This window comes from Microcaecilia unicolor, chromosome 4, assembly GCF_901765095.1.
Source record: "Microcaecilia unicolor chromosome 4, aMicUni1.1, whole genome shotgun sequence".
Classification (NCBI taxonomy): Eukaryota; Metazoa; Chordata; class Amphibia; order Gymnophiona; family Siphonopidae; genus Microcaecilia; species Microcaecilia unicolor.
This window is the reverse complement of record NC_044034.1, coordinates 169,420,579-169,445,046: the sequence shown is the minus strand read 5'-3', so window position 1 is coordinate 169,445,046 and position 24,468 is coordinate 169,420,579. Positions and strand designations below refer to the sequence as shown.

Sequence of the window (24,468 nt, the reverse complement as noted above, 5' to 3'; positions counted from 1 at the left end):
GTGACTCCTTTTGGGACAGGGAACTACCCAGTGTACCTGAATGTAACACACCTTGAACTACTACTGAAAAAGGTGTGAGCAAAATTAGTACAGTGCTGACAACTCTCTTTTTTTGGTTGACCAGTGGGTTGATATTGTTGAACATTTATTCATTGCACGAGTGATAAAAATAGTTGTGTGGCATTGATGGTTACCTCAAAGTAAGTATTATTTATTTTATTTTTGAAGAATCAATATATTTCATTGCACAAGTTTATAACGCGCTGTAATGCAATTTTGACTGCAGGAGTTTATGGACTATGATTGGTTGTATAAGTAAGGCGTGGTTATAACCGCTAATGTGATTTCACTCTATTCTTTGAAGTCTATTCATTTAAGTACATGTATTAATTATATTGAAGTTGTGGACAAGGAAGCTGTCAATTATCACACACTGAGTAGGCATGCCCTAAACTCAGGCATCTGCAAAGGCTCCAGTTTTCTGCAGGACCAATCTGGTACTGGAAGTTTGCAGTGACTGTAATGAAGGCTGTGATGCTGATCTCATATCTTGAACCCATTTGCACAGGTACAGAGGTACAAAATAAACAACCCCTGATTTTTGAAATCTCCCAGTCAAGAAAGACATAACGAAATAGAGAGAGGCCAACCAGGGGGGGTGACCTTTGTTGTAAAAGATAAGAAAAAGTAGCCAAAGCTTGCAATTGTTACACTGCATAAACCTTGTCCTACCAATTACACGATAATTTAAAAGACCACTTCCCCCATACATTGCCTAATTTCTCCATAGATTGGTCTCCACTGTTACTCAGTCCTATTCTCTCCAAACTCTTTGCTGGTCCACCTCACTATATTTTCTCTTCCTCTTCTCCCAAATTCCTGCAGCATATCACCCCGGCCCACTAACCCATCCCCAGCAGTAATCTGCCAATAGAAAGGTGGTAAACAAAGGATCTTGCGGTTTTATCTGGGAATGATCAAGCTCTAAGGCGCAGATCGCATTGCTGCATACGGCCATGATTTTGTGTCTCTGCCAGTGATGTCAGAAGCCCCCTCCAAAACGGAGAGACCCTTTGTTCTGCATTTATCGCCCCCCAGCCCACCCCGCCTAGAGTGTCTGTGAAAATTCCCGCGTAAAGAAGCAGCGCCGGTTCAGCCCAACCCAGCGATGGCACCCGTGGCCGTGGGACTGCAGCAGTGAGTGAGTACGGAAGGGTCGGACCCGTGCTCCTGGCGGAGAGCAGCAAGCATACAACTGCCGCTAGACCCCCAAATTACAGGTACCGTAAATGAAAATCCTGATCCTCCCGGGGATTCCATGGCAGCTCTTCCCATTTACAACCTCCGTTTCAGCAGGAATTTGACAGAGAAGTGAGGGAATTTGATTTGCATGTGTACCACCAAGAAATGTTACAGTCTGTGAAATCACTTCAGGATATTGCTGATTTTCGCTTTTACTGTAATTCTGTACCTCATTTGCTTTGTTTCTATCATGTTATCCATTTCCCCTAACCTTTTCTAGTTTCTCTCTTCTAAAAACACTTATATCTCTTTATCTGCCTATCCTTTTGATGTTGAGTCCCTCCCACCCCACGTCTTCTCAATAGCGAGGGAGCTGCCAGCCCCTAGAACCATTTCTTATTGATCAATTTTCTTGCTGTAACTGCTATATTTTCCCAGGTAGGTACAAGTCTGTTTCTCATGTGTTCTTCCGTTCTCCTTTATTGAAGTATTCCATAGCTGAAGGGAGATTGTGATGGGGATCCTCTAACCTGCGTCCTTCAGCTGAAGGGAGCTTGCGATGGGGATCCCCTAACCTGTGTCCTTCAGCTGAAGGGAGCTTGTGATGGGGAGCTCCTAATGTGTTCTTCAGGTGAAAGGAGCTTGTGATGGGGAGTCCCTAGCCTGCATTCTGCAGCTGAAGGGAGCTTGTGATGAATGTTCCCTTACCTGTGTCCTTCAGCTGAAGGGAGCTTGCGATGGGGATCCCCTAACCTGTGTCCTTCAGCTGAAGGGAGCTTGTGATGGGGAGCTTCCAAGTGTCCTTCAGCTGAAGGGAGCTTATGATGGGGAGCTCCTAACATGTCCTGCAGCTGAAGGGAGCTTGAGATGGAGATTCCCTAACCTGTGTCTCAGCTGAAGGGAGCTTGAGATGGAGATTCCCTAACCTGTGTCCTTCAGCTGAAGGGAGCACATGATGGGGTACTCCTAACTTATGTCCTTCAGCTGAAGGGAGCTTCTGATGCCGAGTGCCTAGCCTGCACCTTACAGCTGAAGGAAGCATGTGATGAGGATCCCTTAACCTGTGTCCTTAAGCTAAAGAGAGCTTTTAATGGGAATCCCCTATACCTGCTGAAGGGAGCTTGTGATGGGCAGTCACTAGCCTATGTCCTGCAGCTGAAGGGAGTTTGTGATGAGAATCTCTTAACCTGTGTCCTTAAGCTAAAGAGAACTTGTAATGGGGATCCCCTAACCTGTACCCTCTGCTGAAGGGAGCTTGTGATGGGCAGTCCCTAGCCTGTGTACTGCTGCTGAAGGGAACTTGCCATGGGGTGTCCTTCAGCTGAAGGGAGTTTGTGATGGGGAGTTCCTAGCCTGCATCCTGCAGCTTAAGGGAGCTTGTGATGGGGATCCCCGAACTAACTTGTACACTCAGCTGACAAGAGCTTGTGATGGGGAGTCTCTAACTTGTATCCTGCAGCTGAAGAGAGCTTGTGTTGGGAAGCTCCTAACTTGAGTCCTTCAGCTGAATGGTGATGGGGATCCCTTAACCTGTGTTCTTAAGCTAAAGAGAGCTTGTGATGAGGATCCTTTAACCTGCACTATCTGCTGAAAGGAGCTCCCGGTGGGAATCCCCTAACTTGTACCCTCAGCTGAAGGAAGCTTGTGATGGGCAGTGTAGCCTGTATCCTGCAGCTGAAGGGAGCTTGTGATGAGGAGTCCCTAAGTATCCTGCTTACATGAGGTGAAGGAAACAGTCTCTATTATCAACTAAAACAGCAGATCATGCAATATTTTCATGGTATGAGCAGTAGCTAGTAATCTGTTGAGTGGAAGATTTCTGTCAATATATTTAAGAAATAGTGGAAATTGGTTCATTTTCAGCTTCGACGACTCATAATGTGAAGGGATCAATATGGTCTCCAAATTTCAGGTACTACAATAGTTTTTATCAATGTTTCTTCAAAAGATATCACAACCTACAAAGATTCGAGTTTGCGTGGGACCAATAGCACTACTAGAATTTTTCCCTTCAGCAACTAATGGATTACAGTGGGTTGCATAAGGAGGGCAGCTAGTGTTACAGGAACGGTGTTATAAACTGAGCAACTATAATGCCTGGGAGACTTCTGATACTGTTACTGTAGATGGATACTTATTTTACAGTTGGCTTTCATCACTGCATCAAAGTACATTTAAGTATGTAGTAGCAATATCTTATTTATTTATATATTACTACTACTACCACCACTATTTAACATTTCTATAGCGCTACAAGGCATACGCAACGCTGTACACCATACACAAAAAAAACAGTCCCTGCTCAAAGAGCTTACAATCTAGATAGTTGATGCACTTATCGATGACAAATTGCTCAAGCTGATGTACAGCAATAAATAAGACATACTAGATCTAAATTATGTATTAATTAGACAGACTATAAATCTAAAACATGAATGAGTTGTATTCTGCTCTGTTTCTCTGTGGATGGACAGGGCTGGTTTTAGATATGCTGGGGCCCAGGACAGACATTTGGGAGGGACCCTCAAAGTCCACTAGCAGGCTGTGCCGTATTTAGCTTCAGGCAGGCTTGGGGCCCCTGTGGTATGGCGGTTGCATCCCCCAAAGCTAGCCCTGCACAAGAGCGTGATATGTATGTATATATCCCATTAGAACGAAGGAGGGACAGGGCACAGTACTAAGAATTTAATTTATTTTTCCCCTACCCACTTTTAAATAAAGAGTAAGGAGCACTAACCTAGGATTGTCATCCTCCCCCCCCCCCCCCTCCTTTTGAAAAAGTGAGCATGGAGCATTTTCAGAGCAAGAGCATGGTCTCCTCTTTTTACCCTTTGTATACACAAAAGAAGTCTATTCTTCCATTAGATAGAGCCCTGCAGAGGCTACACATACAGTACTGGCTGCATACGTGAAAGCACTGCATAAGTAATCCAATGCCGGACAATTGGAAAATCTGGGAAGATGACTTTGACAATAAACAAGGCACATCATGATGCTGCTGAAGAACAAAGCACAGGAGGAGACAGAGAAGAAAGAGAGGACTAGGATATAGTAACCCTTTGCTCTCTCTTGAGCTTTTGTGCTAGCACTGTGGTCTGTTCAGTTTGTGAACAGCAGTGTGTTCTTCAATACAAGGCCCAGGGGCCAATGGCAGCCCCTGAAGACCTCTGGGGTGGCCCCCATTGTCTTTCTATTTTGGGGGTTTTTTTCCTGCTATTCTGCTTCTTTACTTAGACTCAGGACAGAAAGGGGAACGTGGATGGGGGAAAGGCATTTCTCAATAGACAAAAGAGAATGCATTTGGAAATGCTCACAACCTTGAAGATGCCCCTAATGAAGTTTTAAGATGGGTGGGGGGGATGAATGTCATTGACGCTGGTCAGCAGTATCGTGGTGGCTCTCCTTTAGCTCATTAGAATCCAAAGTGGCTCCAGCTTAAAAATTAATGAAGACCACTGGCGTAGAGAGAAGAGAAGGTGACATGTTGAAAGTAAAAGGCTGAATGGTAAAGGTATGGTTAGAATGAGGAACACAGCCCTGATAAAAACGATAGAAAAGGGATAGATGCAGAGTCTCTTTTTCTAGTTTTTTGTTTGTTTTAGATGAAAGGTTTATGGTTTTTTGTTGCTGTGAGTGGCATATGTACATATTGTTTTAGTATACTGTATTTCACTAATGCAGTCATTTAGGTCCCGACGCTCAAAACTCTAGTGCTGTTCTGAACAGCAGTGTAAAAATACCACTAGAACAGCGCAGAACAATGCCCTAATGCTCAATGCTAATGACATGCAAATATAGGCACACTCATAGCACTGAGCATTAGGGAGTTTGGCAGGAGGATTATTTATTTATTATTTATTTATTTGTTCCATTTGTATCCCACATTTTCCCACCTATTTGCAGGCTCAATGTGGCTTACATAGTACCGTGATGGAGAACGCCAATTCCGGTGTCAGAAATACAGAGTAGTAATTGCGTTAAAGTTCATGAGTAACAGAGTGTCATTAGGTAGTTGAGGAGGGAGAATTAAGTGTTCTGTTCTGGTACAAGTTTCGTTGTGTTGCAGGATTCGGGTGTTTAGGTTGGATTGTTGTGGTAAGCCTTCTTGAACAGATTGGTCTTTAATGATTTCTGAAAGGTTGTTAGGTCATGCATTGTTTTTGTGATGTTTGGTTGTGCATTCCATATTTGTGTGCTTATATAGGAGAAGCTGGATGCATATGTTGATTTGTATTTTAGTCCTTTGCAGCTTGGGTAATGGAGATTTAGGAATGTGTGTGCTGACCTGTTTGTGTTTCTGGTTGGTAAGTCTATGAGGTCTGCCATGTAGATCGGGGCCTCGCCATGAATAATTTTGTGAACCAGGGTGCAAATTTTAAATGTGATTCGTTCTTTGATTGGGAGCCAATGCAGTTTTTCACTTAGGGGTTTGGCACTTTCATATCTCGTTTTTCCAAATATGAGGCTGGCTGCGGTGTTTTGGGCAGTTTGAAGTTTCTTCATAATTTGTGCATTCCATATTTGTGTGCTTATATAGGAGAAGCTGGATGCATATGTTGATTTGTACTTTAGTCCTTTGCAGCTTGGGTAATGGAGATTTAGGAATGTGTGTGCTGACCTGTTTGTGTTTCTGGTTGGTAAGTCTATGAGGTCTGCCATGTAGATCGGGGCCTCGCCGTGAATAATTTTGTGAACCAGGGTGCAGATTTTGAATGTGATTCGTTCTTTGATTGGGAGCCAATGCAGTTTTTCACGTAGGGGTTTGGCACTTTCATATCTCGTTTTTCCAAATATGAGGCTGGCTGCGGTGTTTTGGGCAGTTTGAAGTTTCTTCATAATTTGTTCTTTACATCCTGCATAGATTGCATTTCAGTAGTCTAGGTGACTTAGCACCATTGATTGTACCAGGCTGTGGAATATTTCCCTCAGAAAGGAAGGTTTTTTTTTTTACTCGTTTGAGTTTCCACATTGAGTGGAACATTTTCTTTGTTGTAATTTTCGCTTGGCTTTCTAGCATAAGGTTTCGGTCAATGGTGACTCCAACAATTTTCAGGTTGTCTGAGACAGGAAGAGTGGAATCTGGAGTGTTTATACTGGTGGGTTTGTACGTATTGTATTGTGATGATATGATGAGACAATGTGTTTTTTCTGCGTTGAGTTTTAATTGGAATGCGTCTGCCCATGAGTTCATGATTTGCAGGCTGAGTTCAATTTTGTTTGTGATTTCTGTTAGATCGTGTTTAAACGGGATGTGTATCGTGACATCATCTGCGTAGATGTAGGGGTTGAGGCCTTGGTTGGATAGGGATTTGGCAAGTGGGCTCATCATTAGGTTAAAGAGGGTCGGCGATAGTGGTGAGCCTTGGGGTACTCCACATTCTGGTTTCCATGGTGATGATATATTCGAGTTTGATATCACTTGGTAAGTTCTTGTGGTAAGGAATTCCTTGATCCAGCTAAGTACCCTTCCCCCAATCCTGAAATATTCCAGGATGTTTAGTAGTATTTTATGGTTTACTATATCAAACACATTAGACATGTCGAATTGTAGTAAGAGTACACTTTTGCCTGTTGCAATTTCTTACTTGAATTTGGTCAGGAGAGTGATTATTACTGTTTCAGTGCTGTGGTTGGAGCGAAATCCTGATGTGATTCATGTAATATTGAGAATTTGTTTAAGTAGTCAGTAAGTTGCTTGGTTACCATGCTTTCCAACAGTTTGACTACCAGGGGGATGGATGCTACCGGGCGATAGTTGGTGATTTAATTCGCTTTTTTCTTTGGACCTTTAGGTATTGGGGTGAGTAGTATATTGCCTTTGTCCTTAGGAAAGAGTCCATGTTGCAGCATGTAGTTTAGGTGTGATGTGAGGTCTACTATTAAGCGTTGAGGGGCTGATTTTATTAGGTAGTTGGGGCATGTGTCTAGTTTGCAATGGGATTTGGCGTACCTGTTGATCACTTGTGCTACGATTTCTTCGGTGAGGAAGGCGAAGTTTATCCAGATTCGGTCTACTGGGTATTCTCCAAGGATTGGGTCCATGCAGTCCATGAATTTGTTGATGTCAGTGGTGTCCTGTGGTAACGTAGTGCCTAGGTTTGCAATTTTGTCGTTGAAATATTTAGCAAGTTTGTCTGCGGATGGTGCGTCTGTGTTGGTTGTGGTAATCAATGTGGTATCTAGTAATTTGTTCACAAGTTGGTATAATTTATGCGTGTCTTTGTAGTCTGGCCCTATCTTGGTTTTGTAATAAGACCTTTTAGTTTGTCTTATTGAATATTTGTATTTTCTTTGCATTTGTTTCCATGCGTTGTATGTGTGTGCATCCTTTATTTTTGTCCATGCTCGTTCAAACCTCATGGTTTGTGTTTTTAGTTTTTTCAGTTCTTCGTTATACCATGGTATCGAGTTGTGTCTACGTGAGGTTCTTGTTTGTAGTGGTGCTATATCGTCTAATATGCTTCTGCATCTGTTATCCCAGTTTAGGAGACAGTGTATCAAGTCCATTTGTGCTGCCCATTAGTTGTTGTATATCTGTTGCCAAAATATTACAGAGTCTACTTGGCCTCTCATGATGTAAGTTGTGCGCTCATGTGTATGTTGTGAGCCTTTTTTTCACCATTGTAGGGATATGTTTAATTTGTGGTGGCCTGACCATGGTGTTTCAGTCCATTTTGTATCTGATGGTATTAGGTACAGGTCAGAAGTCAATTTATAGGTAATAAGGTTGAGTGTGTGCCCTTTGACATGGGTTGCTTGCATGTGTGACCAGTTAAGGCCCCATAATTGGAGGAATTCCATGCATTCCCATGCATTGGTAGAGTTGGAGTCTTCTAAGTGTAGGTTTATGTCACCTATAATAAGTAAGTTGGAGTCCATGAAGTGTGTTTGGCAGTCATACCAGTTCCCTGATATGATTATGCTTTGGTGCGGGAGGATTGTGCTGGCACATGCGCAGAAGAGATCCCAAGGTAAGCTCGGCTTTTTTGCAGATGCGCCTGGTAAAACCCGAAGGTGAAGCACACATTGGCGTCTGTTTTTTGTGGTGTTTAAACATTTTATTTTAGCTTGAATGCTTATATTTAGACACAGGAAACAGAAGCCAATGTGTGATTTCACTGGGCATTTCTAATGGTTTTTTTTTTAGCATGGAACTTTAAAGATAGATGCAGGGAACAGACGACAATGTGTATTTTCATTTTTGGTCTTTTAATTTTTTTTTTCCATGGACACTTTAAATGTAGATGCAAGAAACAGATGACAATATGTGCTTTCACTTGGGTCTCCTGTTTCTCATCATGACCAGTGCATAAGAGTTTGCATGAGCTTCCTTCTGCTTCCAAAAGTAATCAAAACCAGAAGAGTTTGTAGAAAGAATCATGAGAGAAGCATGAGAATCATGAGAAATCCTCTCTTCCAACACCCTAACGCCTGCTCTGACCTGGCATTATTTTTTTTGCATCAGTAAGGCAGTTTTGTTTTGGGCGCTCTTTTCTGAGCATTGGGGAGGAATATAAAATTACCTCATTTACATGAGCTTGACTACATTTGCATGCTATCTGCGCTAGTGCCTGGTATGCTCATTGTTTCCTGTGCTAGACCCCTCTGAACATTCTGTGCAGGTTAATGCAGGTGCTGGTGTGACGCTAATGGTCTCTAGTGCCTGCATTTACTTTTGAGCATCGGGGCCTTAGTGTTTTACACTACTTCAGGCTGGCTAATTAGCCACAAAGGGCAGTTTGCAAATGGGATAAATTACATTTTTATCTTCTCTATTAATTTAAGAGTGTTGGGAAGAGTTACACAGGGCCTTCCTTAGAAATGTGTTATATTACACTACATCACATCTCTTGGAGTGGAAGTGGCTTAGTAGTTAGAACAATGGGCTGAGAGATAGGAATGCCAGGGTTCAAATCCTGAGATGCTTGAGTAAGTCACTTTCTTTCCTCATTGCCTCAGCTATCCATTTAAATGATAAGCTCTTTTGAACGGAGGCATTTTTGTACCTAAATATTAATATTGTACAGTGCTGTGTCCACCCAGTAGCATTATAAAAAGGATATTGTTAGGTGAACAGTGTGTGTGTGTGTGTGTGTGTGTGTGTGTGTGTGTGGTAGGGGGAGATGAAATCTACTCTGCTGTGATCATTAATTGTATATTATTAATTATTTCTCCTGGTTTGAAAGTGACTGGAAATAATTCTCAGCCTGCTGTATTCCCTAGATTGACCTCAGTAATTATAGACTAACTAGCACATCTGAAGCTTTGCTCTGGTCCTCTCATGACTTACAGTAGCTGATTCATCTCACAGGTGCAGGTGTTTAAGCCTTTCTCTTTTGCTTCTTCTGTAGAATCAAACAGCCTGAATATTTTTACAGAGCTTTCTGCACAAGCACAGCTTTTGGTTCCCTATTAGCTGGGTTCTTACAACTCCTTGAATTTTTCCATTCACATGTAAAAGGTGGACATGGGGATGGGGTGGGGGCCTGCTAGCATGCAGATTCATGTTGGACAGGGCTCCCTATTCCTGCCCAATGTTCTGTAAACCCTAATGCCAACTCCAAGCTGGCGTATGGTTTACAGAGGTAGCAGTGCACTAATTTGGCGCACTGGCTGCTGATCATTGGAGAGGAATAATAATATCCCTGTTTAGCATGCAAATTCAGAGCCGGTGAGCGCATTGTTATATGTGTTTGCTGGCTCTGATACTGGGATGGAAGCAAACACAGTGCTAGTTGAGCGCTAATGGCCTCTAGCACCCCTGTGTTTTCTTTTGATCATCTGGGCCTTAATGGGGGACTGTGTGACCGCTTCTGGGGCCAGCTGTTGGTTTCAAGATGAGGCTAGAATTGAAGAGGGGCAATCACGGCTGAGGTTTATGTTTAAATTTGGCCTTGGAGTGAAAAACCTTCTTCAGGGTTGGTGGGCTAGATGTCAGAGTGGAGAGAGGCAGTGCATATTTAAGCTATCCCCCTCCAAGGATCAGGCCTGGTTCCTGCTCCTTGGAGGTGGCATTCCTACCCACCTACCCTCCCTCTTCAGCTGTTATCTCTGTTTTCTATTGGAGGTTACATACCGTTTGCAAATTCCTTTCCTTTTTCTTCACAGTTGTCACAGCTACTGGTACACCTGAGCTAATTCATGTGGATGAATCCTGATTTTTACCAGGCGGTTAAAATTAAGGTATTATAATTATTGGGCCATTTTGGTTCGGTGGCAGGGCATGGAGGTCATGCATACTCCCTAAGCCCTAGCTGATTATGACGGGGCCTGGGTGAGTGTTACTGGTTTAAAATGCTAGCTACCTAGCTGCCTAGGGTGGATAGGTTTTTGTTGAACTGGTAAAATAGTAACATAGATGATGACGGCAGAAAAAGACCTGCACGGTCCATCCAGTCTGCCCAATGTTAAGTATAATTTATTTTCAGCTCGTGTGTGAAATCTTTAGTACTTGTTTTAATTTGCAATAAATGAAAGTGGGCTTTTATTTCCATTTATTACTTGGTTTGTTCATTCATTGATGTTTCTACTGTTGTTATGCTAAGTTTATGCTAGTCATGTTTGGGTTTGGGGGTTGGGGAAATTTATTTGGGTTTTTTTCCACTTTAAATTTTTTATTGTAATAATTCTGTAACAGTCATTTTCGCAAAGAGCACATCCTGCTCACATTTTCTGGACTATAACATCTTGAACTAGCTTATCAACTATATACACTTCTCCACAACACGTTATCAAAATAGTCCCATAAAGGGATTTTATTTGTTATTGGCAGCGGAAGGGGGAAGTCACAGTTGCCCACATTAATCATCTTCTCGTGAAAATAATACTGCATGAATGCCTGGGTAGATTTTTATAGTATTTTGTTTCCATTTTAACTATTTCAGAATAGCAGTAAAACAGCCAAGCATCAGGTTTATGACTACTGCATAGAGCACTGCTCTGAAAGCTGGAGGAATTCTGTCTTTGGTTGAGCCTCTCACTCTAGGCAGTCACCACTTTCATGCCAAACATACTTCTCAGCTAGATCTCTTTCTCTCCCGCTTTTTGGAGTTGCACCTGCCACCTAATTAGAAGAAACCTCAGGAAAGAGCTAAAAACATTAATTCTTGCTACAGTCAAACAAAGATATAAAGAGCCCTGCTGGGGAAAGTCAGCCAGGAGTAGTAAATGATCAAGAGCGAAGATGGAGCTGAGGGTCAGTAATTAATTACAGAGCCCAGTGGGATGACAATGTGTTGCACTCATGTACAATGTTTCTTAATCCACACTAGGGATGTTGTTACTGTGGCAACCCAGCAGTTCAGAAAGGCATAAGGAAAGACTCTTGAATTCCCCTGTTGAATTTCAGGGGAAAATTAAAAAAAAAAAAAAGGAACATGCCTCTCACCATCATGATTTAGTTTAAAGGTAAGAATTTTCCCTATAGTGGAGAAGCATGCAGAGTGGAAAGTGGTAAAGCAGCACGTTTTTCAAGATTTTCAACATTTCCGCTTAGTGAAGGGAAAGGAAGATGAAGGAGATGTAGTAGAGGGCAATTGTAAAACAATTTATAAGAGGAAAAGAGTTGTGCACAACAAAGAAAATAAAATAGAATACAATTCTAAGGGGCATTTTTTATTTATTTGGAATTTGCTCACACTTAAGAACATAAGAATAGCCATACTGGGTCAGACCAGTTGTCCATCTAGCCCAGTATCCTGCTTCCACTAATGACAATCCAGGTCACAAGTACCTGGCAGAAACCCAATTAGTAGTAACATTCCATGCTACCAATCCTGGGGCAAGCAGTGGCTTCCCCCATGTCCATCTCAATAACAGACTATGGACTTTTCCTCCAGGAACTTATCCAAACCTTTTAAAACCCAGATAAGCAAACCACTGTTACCACATCCTCCAGCAGCGAGTTCCAGAGCTTACCTAGTTTCTGAGTGAAAAAATATTTCCTCCTATTTGTTTTAAAAGTATTTCCATGTAATTTCATCAATTGTCCCCTGGTCTTTGTACTTTTTGAAGGAGTAAAAAATAGATTCACTTCTACTCGTTCTACACCACTCAGGATTTTATAGACCTCATTTATATCCCCTCTCAGCCATCTCTTTTCCAAGCTGAAGAGCTCTAGCCTCTTTAGCCTTTCCTGATATGGGAGGAGTTCCAACCCCTTTATCATTTTGATCACTTTTTTTTTAACCTTTTCTAATTCCACTATATCTTTTTTGAGATACGGCGACCAGAATTGAACGCAATACTCAAGATGAGGTCGCACCATGGAGCTATACAGAGGAACTATAATATTCTTGGTCTTATTTTGCATCCCTTTTCTAATAATTCCTAGCATCCTGTTTGACGTTTTGGCTGCTGCCACCACACCCTGGGCACATTTCAGCATATTGTCTGCAATGGCACCTAGATCTTTTTCTTGAGTGCAGACTCCTAAAGTGGACACTAGCATCAGATAACTATGATTCAGATTATTCTTCCCTATGTGTATCACTTTGCATTTGTCCACATTAAATTTCATCTGCCATTTGGATGCCCAACCTTCCAGTTTTCCAAGGTCTTCCGGCAATTTTTCACAATCCACATGTGTTTTGACAACTTTGAATAGTTTTGTGTCATCTGCAAATTTAATCACCTCACTCATCGTTCCATTTTACAGATCATTTATAAATATGTTAAATATCACTGGTCCTAGTACAGATACCTGCAGCACTCCATTATTCACCCTCCTCCATTGACAAAAATGGCCATTTAACCCTACCCTCTGTTTTCTGTCCAATAACCAATTCCTAATCCACAGAAGGATATTGCCTCCCATCCCATGACTTTTTAATTATTTAAGGAGTCTCTCATGAGGAATTTTGCCAAAAGCTCTCTGAAAAAACAGATACACTACATCAACCGGCTCACCTTTATCCACATGTTTATTTACGCCTTCAAAGAAATGAAGCAAATTGGTGAGGTAAGACTTCCCTTAGCTGAACCCATGCTGACTCTGTCCAATTAAACCATGTTTGTCTATGTGTTTTGTAATTTTATTCTTTATAATAGTTTCCACTATTTTCCATGGCACTTTTTCCAGTAGTAGCTCAAGGTGAGTTACATTCAGGTACACTAGGTATTTCCCTGCCCTCAAGGGTTCTGAGGCATGAGAGAGAGAGAGTTAGGATCATTGTCGCCAGGGTTGTGGTCTTCCCGCAACACTGGGCGGGTTTTCTGCGAGCAGCTGCGGAAAATTTAAGGTGGCTGCGGGGGTGCGGGTTTGGGCTTTTTTCCTGTGGCCGCTGTGCGCTTTTTTCCGGGGCTTCTATTGGTCCAATTTGGTCCAATAGAAGCTTTCCCGGGGCTTCTATTGGTCCGATGTGGTCCAATAGAAGCTTTTCAGGGGCGTGGTTGACGTCAGGGGCGGGGTTAACGACATCAGGGGTGATGTCAGGGGCGGGGTTAATGACATGGAAGGCGGGGCTGGTGACGTGAGGGGCGGGGTTGGTGATGTGGGAGGCGGGGTTGGTGACATGGGAGGCGGGGTTTGGCTTTGGGCGTTTTTTGGGCGGGTTTAGGGCTGATTTTGGGCTGGGAAAATTTTTCCCATCTCGCAACCTTGGTTAGGATCAGCAATGGGATTTGAAACAGTTGCCTCTAGATACCAAATCCAGTGCTCTAACCACTAAGCTACTTACCACTCCATCCTGCTAAAACTTAGCATGTGCTAATGGAACTAAAGTGTGTTAAATGCTGTGCATCCTATTTTATACCCATGGGTCATGTGGCACTTAGCACACATAACAATGTCCATTAGCATGCGCTAAGTTTTAATAAAAGGACCCCTAAGTGAATCCTGTATAGGACTGTATGTGCCAAAACAATTTTGAAAGTGGAGGAAAAAAAAGACCTCAGTTTAACAATGCTCACAATGCCATAAAGTATCACAAATACACTGAGCTGGATCACATCAATTATCGGCCAAAGAAAAGACTTCACTCTAAAAATATCTATAACCAACAATCAAGTGCACTTCGGAAGGGACCATAAACAGTTATCTTGAAGAGGTTTAAAATAAAACCCTCTCCAAAGGTCTCAATCATATACTTGTGATAATTCATAGTTCCCAAAATAATAATTTTTTTTAACAATGCACAGTACTGATCTGGCAAAACATGTAAATATAGGGGTCCTTTTACCAAGCTGCGGAAAAAAGGGCCCTGCGCTAGTGGTGGCGACCATTTTTCCCACACACCGGGGTCCTTTTTACCGCAGCTGGTAAAAGGCCCCCAGACAAACATGGCCATGTGGTAAGAAAAGTCTTACCATGTGGCTATGTGGCGGGGTGCCCTTACCGCCACCGACTGAGGTGACATTAAGGGCTCCTGCGGTAATCCGGTGATAACTGAGCAGTGTGTGGCGATGCCCGATTACTACTGGGTTGCCGCCACACAAGCCATTTCCATGGGTTTTCTTTTTCCCCAGGAAATAGTACGCGCTTGGGGCAGAACTAGAACTATTGCCGGCAGTCACATTGGGCCAGCAGTAGTCCCAATTTAGCGTTCAGTAAGCCCACATTGGGCTTACCGATGCTTTGTAAAAGACCCCCACAATGTTCACATCTTTGGCAGGGTTACTCCAATGACTCCCAACAGAGGCCCTGTTTCACATGATGGCTGCTTCACCAGCAGAAGCAGAGATGGTTATTCAGCCTAAATACAGTTTAGCCTTATGGTCTGAATAATATTGAGTGCAATATTTTTTTTATTGATTTGGAGTTTGGTGGATTTGAATTTGATCAGCAAGGTCTCATGTTTACTTGGGTGGGGCTACAGGTATACATAACCTTTAAATGTTGGCATTTTTGTTATCCATGGCTATTTTGAGAACACCTTTACTGTTGTGAGAGGTTAAACTGTGAACATTATATTTGCATGTTTTACATTATTAAAAATGTATATGATTGAGACCTTTGGAGGGATTTTTATTTTAAATCTCAAGTTAACTGTTCATGGTCCCTTCAGAAGAGCACTTGATTGTTTGTTATAGATATTTTTGCAGTTTTCTTATTTTGATATTTTTAGAGTGGAGTTTTTTTTTTGACTGATGATTGATGTGCTCCAGCCCATTGTATATATGATACTTTATAGCATTGATTCTCAAACCTGTCCTGGGGGAACCCCAGTCAGTCAGGTTTTCAGGATATCTATAATGAATATATATGAGATCTATTTGCACACACTGAGGGGCATAATCGAAAGTGGGTGCCCATCTCCATGGGCAGCCATCTCCGTGGGCGGCCATGCGAAGGGGCGGGACAAACCGTATTTTCAAAAAAAGATGGGCGCCCATCTTTTTTTCGATAATACGGGTTGTGCGGGGCAAATGCCTAGGATTTGGGTGTTTTTGAGCTGGGCGCTATCGGTTTTCAGCGATAATGGAAACCGAAGGTGCCCAGCTCAAAAACGAACAAATCCAAGGCATTGGGTCATGAAAGGGGCCAGGATTCGTAGTGTACTGGTCCCCCTCACATGCCAGGACACCAACTGGGCACCCTAGGGGGCACTTTTACAAATTAAAAAAAAATTTTAATAGCTCCCAGGTGCATATCACCCTTCCCTTGTGTGCTGAGCCCCCCCCCAAATCCCCCCCCCCAAAACCCACTGCCCACATGTCTACACCATTACCATAGCCCTAAGGGGTGCAGGGGGCACCTACATGTGGGTACAGTGGGTTTTGGGTTTTTTTGGAGGGCTCAACATTAACCAGCACAAGTGGAACAGGTAGGAGGGGGATGGGCCTGGGTCCGCCTGGCTGAAGTCCACTGCACCCACTAACAACTGCTCCAGGGACCTGCATACTGCTGTCAGGAAGCTGGGTATGACATTTGAGGCTCGCATATAGGCTGTCAAAAAAAGTTTTTAAAGTTCTTTTTTTGTGGTGGGAGGGGGTTAGTAACCACTGGGGGAGTCAGAGGAGGCCGTCCCCGATTCCTTCCGGTGGTCATCTGGCCAGTTGGGGCACTTTTTTGGGACTTGGGTCGTGAAAAAAAAGGGTCCAGCAAAAGCGACCCAAATTCTCGCTTCTGCCGCCCTTTTTTTTTCGATTATCGGCCAAAGGCGCCCATCTCTCCTCGGCCAATAAACATGCCCCAGTCCCGCCTTCACCATGCCTCCGACACGCCCCCTCAACTTTGTTTGTTCCCACGACGGAGTGCAGTTGAAGACGCCCAAAATCGGCATTCAATTATACCAATTTGGGCACCTTTGTGAGATGGGCGCCCATCTCCTGATTTGGGTCGAAACATGGGCGCCCATCACTTTCGAAAATAAGGCAGACTGTCTCTTTGGTATGTAAATCTATCTCTTGCATATTCATTGTGAATATCCTGAAAACCTGACTGCCTGGGGTTCTTCCAGGCCAGATTTGGGAATCACTGTTTTAAGCAATTGTGAACATTGCTAATCTGAAGTCTTTTTTTTTTTTCTCCACTTTCAAACAACTTTTAGACAAATACAGACCTAAACAGGATTCACCTAGAGCTGTTTTCTATTTGATTTTCTCAGGGACATATAGGGCCTGTAGTTGTTGGGTTTTTTTTTCCCTTTTTGGTATTTCAGAATACCCCAGAAGTTAGTGTTTGCTGAAGTTCTTGACAGACCTTTCTTGAAAGGGTCTTCCCTGTAAAATACAGTAACTGTTTCATAAGAATTCACATTAGAGCCTATGATAGCATCACCCGCTGTAAAACCAGAGCCTAGCAGGGTAGGTGGAAGAGAACTACATCCTCTTCTACTTGTGCTACTAAACAGAAAAAATGTTGCCGTTTTCTCTTCTTTTGCTGTATTACCTCTAAGGACTGTGGGTTTGTATAAAATCTAAGCTAATTCAACTGTGACCACAATTGACTACCTACTGCATTAGGTATATCCTAGAACCCAGAATTTCAGGTCCAGAATTGGAAGCACTGTAGGTTATTATATGCTCTTGTCAGTTTTAAACAATATATTTTATTCGTAGGTTTTCAAAAAATACAATCAAGTACACATATGTTATCATTTGATAAAAGATAAGATCTGCCAACCATTGATCAATCCTAACCTGTTGTTTCTGATAGCAGCACAAGTAACCAGTGCGATCCTAGAGTAACCATCCATTTTTTATTGCTTATACCAAGATATAAGCAGCAGGTTTCCTAAACATATATGGCTAATAATGATTTATGGACTTTTCTCCATAAACTTGTATAAATCTAGCTTGCCGTGACAACATTTTCTGGCAACAAATTTCACAGCTCAGTGGGAAAAAATGCATTCACCCATTTGCTGTAAATACCTACAGTGGGGGAAATAAGTATTTGATCCCTTGCTGATTTTGTAAGTTTGCCCACTGACAAAGACATGAGCAGCCCATAATTGAAGGGTAGGTTATTGGTAACAGTGAGAGATAGCACATCACAAATTAAATCCGGAAAATCACATTGTGGAAAGTATATGAATTTATTTGCATTCTGCAGAGGGAAATAAGTATTTGATCCCCCACCAACCAGTAAGAGATCTGGCCCCTACAGACCAGGTAGATGCTCCAAATCAACTCGTTACCTGCATGACAGACAGCTGTCGGCAATGGTCACCTGTATGAAAGACACCTGTCCACAGACTCAGTGAATCAGTCAGACTCTAACCTCTACAAAATGGCCAAGAGCAAGGAGCTGTCTAAGGATGTCAGGGACAAGATCATACACCTGCACAAGGCTGGAATGGGCTACAAAACCATCAGTAAGACGCTGGGCGAGAAGGAGACAACTGTTGGTGCCATAGTAAGAAAATGGAAGAAGTACAAAATGACTGTCAATCGACAAAGATCTGGGGCTCCACGCAAAATCTCACCTCGTGGGGTATCCTTGATCATGAGGAAGGTTAGAAATCAGCCTACAACTACAAGGGGGGAACTTGTCAATGATCTCAAGGCAGCTGGGACCACTGTCACCACGAAAACCATTGGTAACACATTACGACATAACGGATTGCAATCCTGCAGTGCCCGCAAGGTCCCCCTGCTCCGGAAGGCACATGTGACGGCCCGTCTGAAGTTTGCCAGTGAACACCTGGATGATGCCGAGAGTGATTGGGAGAAGGTGCTGTGGTCAGATGAGACAAAAATTGAGCTCTTTGGCATGAACTCAACTCGCCGTGTTTGGAGGAAGAGAAATGCTGCCTATGACCCAAAGAACACCGTCCCCACTGTCAAGCATGGAGGTGGAAATGTTATGTTTTGGGGGTGTTTCTCTGCTAAGGGCACAGGACTACTTCACCGCATCAATGGGAGAATGGATGGGGCCATGTACCGTACAATTCTGAGTGACAACCTCCTTCCCTCCGCCAGGGCCTTAAAAATGGGTCGTGGCTGGGTCTTCCAGCACGACAATGACCCAAAACATACAGCCAAGGCAACAAAGGAGTGGCTCAGGAAGAAGCACATTAGGGTCATGGAGTGGCCTAGCCAGTCACCAGACCTTAATCCCATTGAAAACTTATGGAGGGAGCTGAAGCTGCGAGTTGCCAAGCGACAGCCCAGAACTCTTAATGATTTAGAGATGATCTGCAAAGAGGAGTGGACCAAAATTCCTCCTGACATGTGTGCAAACCTCATCATCAACTACAGAAGACGTCTGACCGCTGTGCTTGCCAACAAGGGTTTTGCCACCAAGTATTAGGTCTTGTTTGCCAGAGGGATCAAATACTTATTTCCCTCTGCAGAATGCAAATAAATTCATATACTTTCCACAATGTGATTTTCCGGATTTAATTTGTGATGTGCTATCTCTCACTGTTACCAATAACCTACCCTTCAATTATGGGCTGCTCATGTCTTTGTCAGTGGGCAAACTTACAAAATCAGCAAGGGATCAAATACTTATTTCCCCCACTGTATTAGTTTCCTGGAGTGTCCCCTTCTCTTGGTTACACTATACAGTATTCAAGATATAGTGTAACATGGAGCAGTATAGAGGCATTATGTTCTGTTTTATTCTTCATCCCTTTCAAAATAATTTCTAACATTCTATTTGCTTTTACATTTTTTTTTTGACAGCTACTATACTCAGAGCTGAGAAATTCAAAGGACTGTCCATTATGGCCGAGATCCTCTTTCTAAGTGGTGATTCTTAACATGGGATCTAGTGTTATGTACCAATACTTTGGATTATGAGTTATATGTACAACACTTTGTATTTTTTGCATTAAAGTTCATCTTTCATTTATTCAATCCACCAGTTATGCCAGGTCCTTTTGCAACTCTTCACAATGCACACATGATTTAATAGCTCTGCATATGTATGACCTTGCTTAAAATTCACTGTTTCAGATGATTTCCAATGGTAAAAAGTACTGACCCAAGGCCTGATCCATTGGGTACTTCTCTTTTACCTTTCTCCACTTTAGCCCTACTCTCTGATCTTTTAACCTGTTCCCAATCCACATTGCCTACTACCACATGACTTCAATTTCCTCAGGAGTGTTCCAGGAGGCACTTTGTTGAAATGCCCTATCCACATGCTTACCAATGCTTTACAAAAATCTAAGATTGGTAGGGCTAACTTCCCTTTACTAAATTGATGTCAGCTCTGTTCCATTAAACCATGTTTTTTTTCACATATGGCCAATAATTTTGAATTTCAGAGTAGCTTCTTCCATTTTTCCTGGTGCCAACATTAGGCTCACCAGGCTATAGTTTGCCAGATCACCATTGGAGCCCTTAAAAAAAATGCCTATTCTATTAAGTATCCTCAAATCAGTGGGTGGATCGGATTATTTCATGATAGATCATAGTTAAATACAACTGTAGTAGTTTTATTTAATTTCCTCCCTTCAATGCTTGTCAAACTTGTGTTACCATCAAAGTTGCCAATTGGATGTAGAGTAGTTCCCCTCTCATCAATTCTAGCACCAGCTAATGTTATGGTACATAAACATTTTTTTCAAGGATCTTTGTATACAGCCTACAATGAATCCAGTTTTCTTCTTTAGAGCTTAATAGTTAAAAGTAATCCATCAACAGTATACGCTTGCAGCCGCTCATTGATATTTGTATCTGAAAACTGTGTATTTAATAGTAATGCCCCATTAAAATGTGGCAGGCAACGAGTTGGACCAAAATAATTCCAGTGGCAGCATTGCAGATATGCTGCCTGCTCCAAAGCTTTCCCTCTGACCTATTTCACCAAAGAAGAAGCAGGAAATGTTATGAGGAGGCAAGATGGGCCAGAGGGAAGGCTTTGGATTAGGCCACAGGTAACAAATGTGCAACACTCCCACTCCCAGCAGAAGACCACCTTTAAGGTAGACCAGTGGGGAATTGAGAGGGGATGGGGGGAGAAGTGTGAGCTGCAGACCCACAAGCAGAATTAGACTGGTCACTGATGGATGCTATGACCAAGGTAGTGCGTTCCAGAAGCCACGAGATTGGTACTGCTCACCACCAAGTCTGTGTCACTGCTCATGGGATGGAGGAGAGAGAGGGAGAGGTGCTGGACAATGGGAAGAAGAGAGAAAGATAATGGACCCCAGGAACTAGAGACAGTGGACCTGGGGGAAGAGGAGAGAGAGTGAAGGTTGAGAAAGGCAGAGATTTTGGATCTGGGGGTGGGAAGCAGAGGCGTAGCTAGGTGGGACACCAGGGGAGCGATTGCTCCCCCACATGGACTTCAGACGGTGCCAGCACCTATTTTGCAGGTGTCCATCGTACCTCTGCAGTGCGCGCGCGTGCCTCTCTGCTCTCCCTGGCGTCACAACCTGGCTACGCTTCTGGTGGAAAAGAGGGAGATTATCAGTCCTTTCGAGAAGGGAAGGGGGATGGGATTAGATATACTGCCTTTCGGTGGTTACAATCAAAACAGTTATCATGTGCAGGTACTTATTTTGTACCCAGGCTGTGGAGAGTTAAGACAGGGAAATAAAAAACTAAATATAATGTCTTGGAATATCTTTAATTGTGCAATTAATTGCAATAAAATTTTTTTTAATCAAAATGCAGCCTTAATGCAAATAGATCTCATGCATACTCATTTTGGAAATCTTGTGACTGGGTGTGGCCCTTGGGGACTGTGGCTGCCTACGCTTGTTCTAAAACTCCAGCCAAAAAGAAAAAAAAATCTGTAATTAACTACAATCAGCCCATTATTCAAAAGAATACTGTGGCTAGTGAACATACTAACTTCACTATCCACAGATACTAGAAACTTCTACAGCTGGTATTGAGCCAAATGATTCCAGGCATGGTGTGGGTGAGGGTGGGCCATAATTTATCCAGATAGTGGCAAGACTGACACACTCCTAAACAGACAAACCCAGGGATTTAATCGGCTGGCAAAGCTGCTCTTTGACTTATTCATATAAGTCATGGCAACTTGGATCTCACAGCTCTCATTCCTTCTCTCTCAAGTTACTTTAAATGCACCCGCAGATAGTGATGATCTTCCAAGCATGAGGTTTGTGTCATGTTTCATTCTTGTGATACAGCATTAACTACAGTTACTTTGAAGAACAGTGTGTAAATTCTCATATATATTAGAACTGCATTTTGATTAAAAATATTTTAATTGCAATTAATCGCACAATTAAAGATATTCAATTTATTTATATTTCTCACTGGCTATAGCTTGAGCAGGGGTTGGAGGTGGGAAGGGTGTAGAGGTGATTGAAATTGGGCTTTTCAGTTTCAGCCGAAACTGAATCTGAACCCCCCCCCCCCCGACCAAAAGTGGATGGCACTGCTCCCCCCAGCCCCAGGTCCCCCTCAACAGGAAGCCCCCTGCCCAAAAGTGGGTGGTGTTGCACCCCAGGCCCTGGCACCCCTTGACGGAACCCTCCCCCGACCAAAATGGGCAGCATTGCCCCTGGGCCCACTCAACAGAAAGCCTTCCCCTGACCAAAAGCATGTGGCACTGCCCCCCCCCGGGAAACACTTGACAGAAAGCCTCCCCCTCCCCCTGTCCAAAAGCGCTACCCTCCCACCATCCAAAGGCTCTCTCTGGGTCTACCTTAGGAGCCTTGGCGGACTAGTCAGAGCAGGAGTGATCCCCAGTCACTCCTGCCCGTGTTGGATCTGCATTCAAAATGGCTGCCAGAAACTACCGTGGCAGTTTTGTGAGACTGCCACAGGAGATCACAGCAGTCATTTGGTTCACCTCTAGCAGAGACAAGTAAAATGTGAGTAGGCACCACCTTCGGCAGCTTGGGACCCTAAACAAATGCTCAGTTTGCTGATTGTATCTCATGCAAGCTCTACCCATCTGCTACTACATTTCTGCACCCCACTTCCCTTTCAAGATCCTGCTCATCCTGCTGTGGCCTTCAAGTTGCTCTCATCCACTTCCTCCAGCAACACTTCAACAGTTCATAGTATCAACTGCTGAAGAGGTGTCTTTGAGTACTAAAAGGGCTTGTTGCTATAAGAAACAGGATGAGTATGGAATACTATGGGTACAATTGAACAAAAGTACTAGACCTAGTGAGAATAGGGTAGATGAAGAGAAATGAAAGGTGGCAGTCAGATCCTGTGCAGTAGTAAAGATTTACGTTTTACTCAACACTGAAGTCACTATATGTCTGTCACAAGCATCATTCTTTTCCCAATCCTTCTTTCCAGATACAATGATGTCCCTGAAAGTTCCATTCTTGGCTGGATTCCTCTATCAGCTGGTGTCTAGCAGCCAACCTCCTGATGCAAGCAGTGAGTTCCGCTCTGCATTTTCAGTGGCCAGGACCAGCAGCATGGAAGGCAGCACTGAGATGGTCATCACCTTTGACAAAGTGTATGTCAATATAGGCAACGATTTTGAGCCCCAGGCTGGGTTGTTCCGTTGTCGAATTCCAGGAGCTTACTACTTCTCATTCACAATTGGGAAACACCCTAAGAAAAATCTATCTGTTATGCTAATGAAAAACAAGAATGAAGTGCAGGTGATTGTATATGATGAACATCAGTGCAATGAGAGGAAAGTAGCAAGCCAGAGTGCCATGCTGCAGCTGGATTATGGAGACACTATCTGGCTGCGTTTACATGGGGACTCAAAATATGCCCTTTACAGCAACGTGGGCCAATACACCACATTCAATGGTTATCTTGTTTATCCAGACACAACACCCTATTTTCAGAGCACCACCAACAGCAGCAGCAGCAGCATAGGCCCACATGTTACTTCCAAGGACAGAGAGGTAGAAGAGGAGAGACAACTAGCCTCTGATCAACCAATCACAGAAACAGATCCAAGGTCTGCTTTTTCTGTAGCCCGCACAGAAAGTCTTGTGGGAAACAACAGAGAGAAAGTGCAACACCACCCCATCACCTTTGACACTGAGTTTGTGAACATTGGGAAGGACTTCAATCTGTCCAAAGGCATGTTCCACTGTCGAGTGGAAGGCGCGTATTATTTTTCTTTCACAGTTGGAAAGATGCCATACAAGACCATTTCTGTGAAACTCATGAAAAATCACAACGAGGTTCAGGCCATGATCTATGATGACAACCACTCCAAGAGGAGAGAGATGCAAAGTCAAAGCGTGATGCTATTTCTGCAGGAAGGAGATTCAGTTTGGCTCTATAGCTACCAACATGAAGGCTATGGAGCCTACAGCAATCATGGAAAGTACATTACATTCACTGGATTCCTGGTCTACCCTCACATCAAGCCAGAACTGCAGCCCAGCCTGGAAATCCAGGTACCTGCTATCAGACATAAAATCAGCAGCAAATCAAGCATCAGTAAAATGCAAAATCCATGAAATGGAGTCATTTTGAGCAGTTTGGAGAGACTTCTGGAATTTTACATCACCATACTGGAATGCATGTTTTACCTGTGCGTTTATTCTCCAATCCTGCACGATTGTGTGCTGCTCATAATATTCCTCATTCTGTAACTTGTAACTGAAGTGGGGGTTGTGGGAATTAGTAGAGATGGGGAAATCTATGGAATAGAGATGATAGCTGTAGGACAAGGGCACTATAGATGTAGGATGGAGCAGTGTGCATATGAAGATATGATGTAAATTGTAGGAATGGGGAGAATATGCGAATGGGATGGTAGTTGGGGGGGGGGGGGTAGTGTGGGATGGTGAAGTGGGTTTTCTTATTGTTGAATTTTATAGAAGAATTATTTTCTGGAGATTGAATTTGAAGGGGTTTTGAACTTGATGGGGTAACAAGTAAATAAATACGATTTAACCAAGAACAGTTTAAAAGCCCCAA

The 24,468-nt window shown here is 43.1% G+C and overlaps 1 protein-coding gene across 2 annotated transcripts; it reads left to right on the top strand.

The window, feature by feature from the left end:
• Nucleotides 1-1,016: 1,016 nt before the first annotated feature.
• On the top strand, nucleotides 1,017-24,280 carry C1QTNF4 (C1q and TNF related 4). 2 transcript variants are annotated; one of them, XM_030199491.1, is made up of 3 exons: nucleotides 1,017-1,280; nucleotides 10,351-10,425; nucleotides 22,870-24,280. In XM_030199491.1, the coding sequence occupies exon 3, from the start codon at nucleotides 22,875-22,877 to the stop codon at nucleotides 24,003-24,005; it is 1,131 nt and encodes a 376-aa protein (XP_030055351.1). In that variant the 5' UTR covers nucleotides 1,017-1,280; nucleotides 10,351-10,425; nucleotides 22,870-22,874; the 3' UTR covers nucleotides 24,006-24,280. The 2 variants fall into 2 exon arrangements, with proteins under 2 accessions (XP_030055351.1, XP_030055352.1); XM_030199492.1 differs by lacking the exon at nucleotides 10,351-10,425.
• Nucleotides 24,281-24,468: the final 188 nt, after the last annotated feature.

Excerpts from the sequence above, each read along its gene's own strand:
- C1QTNF4 (XM_030199492.1), top strand. The coding sequence starts at position 22,875 with ATGATGTCCCTGAAAGTTCCATTCTTGGCTGGATTCCTCTATCAGCTG.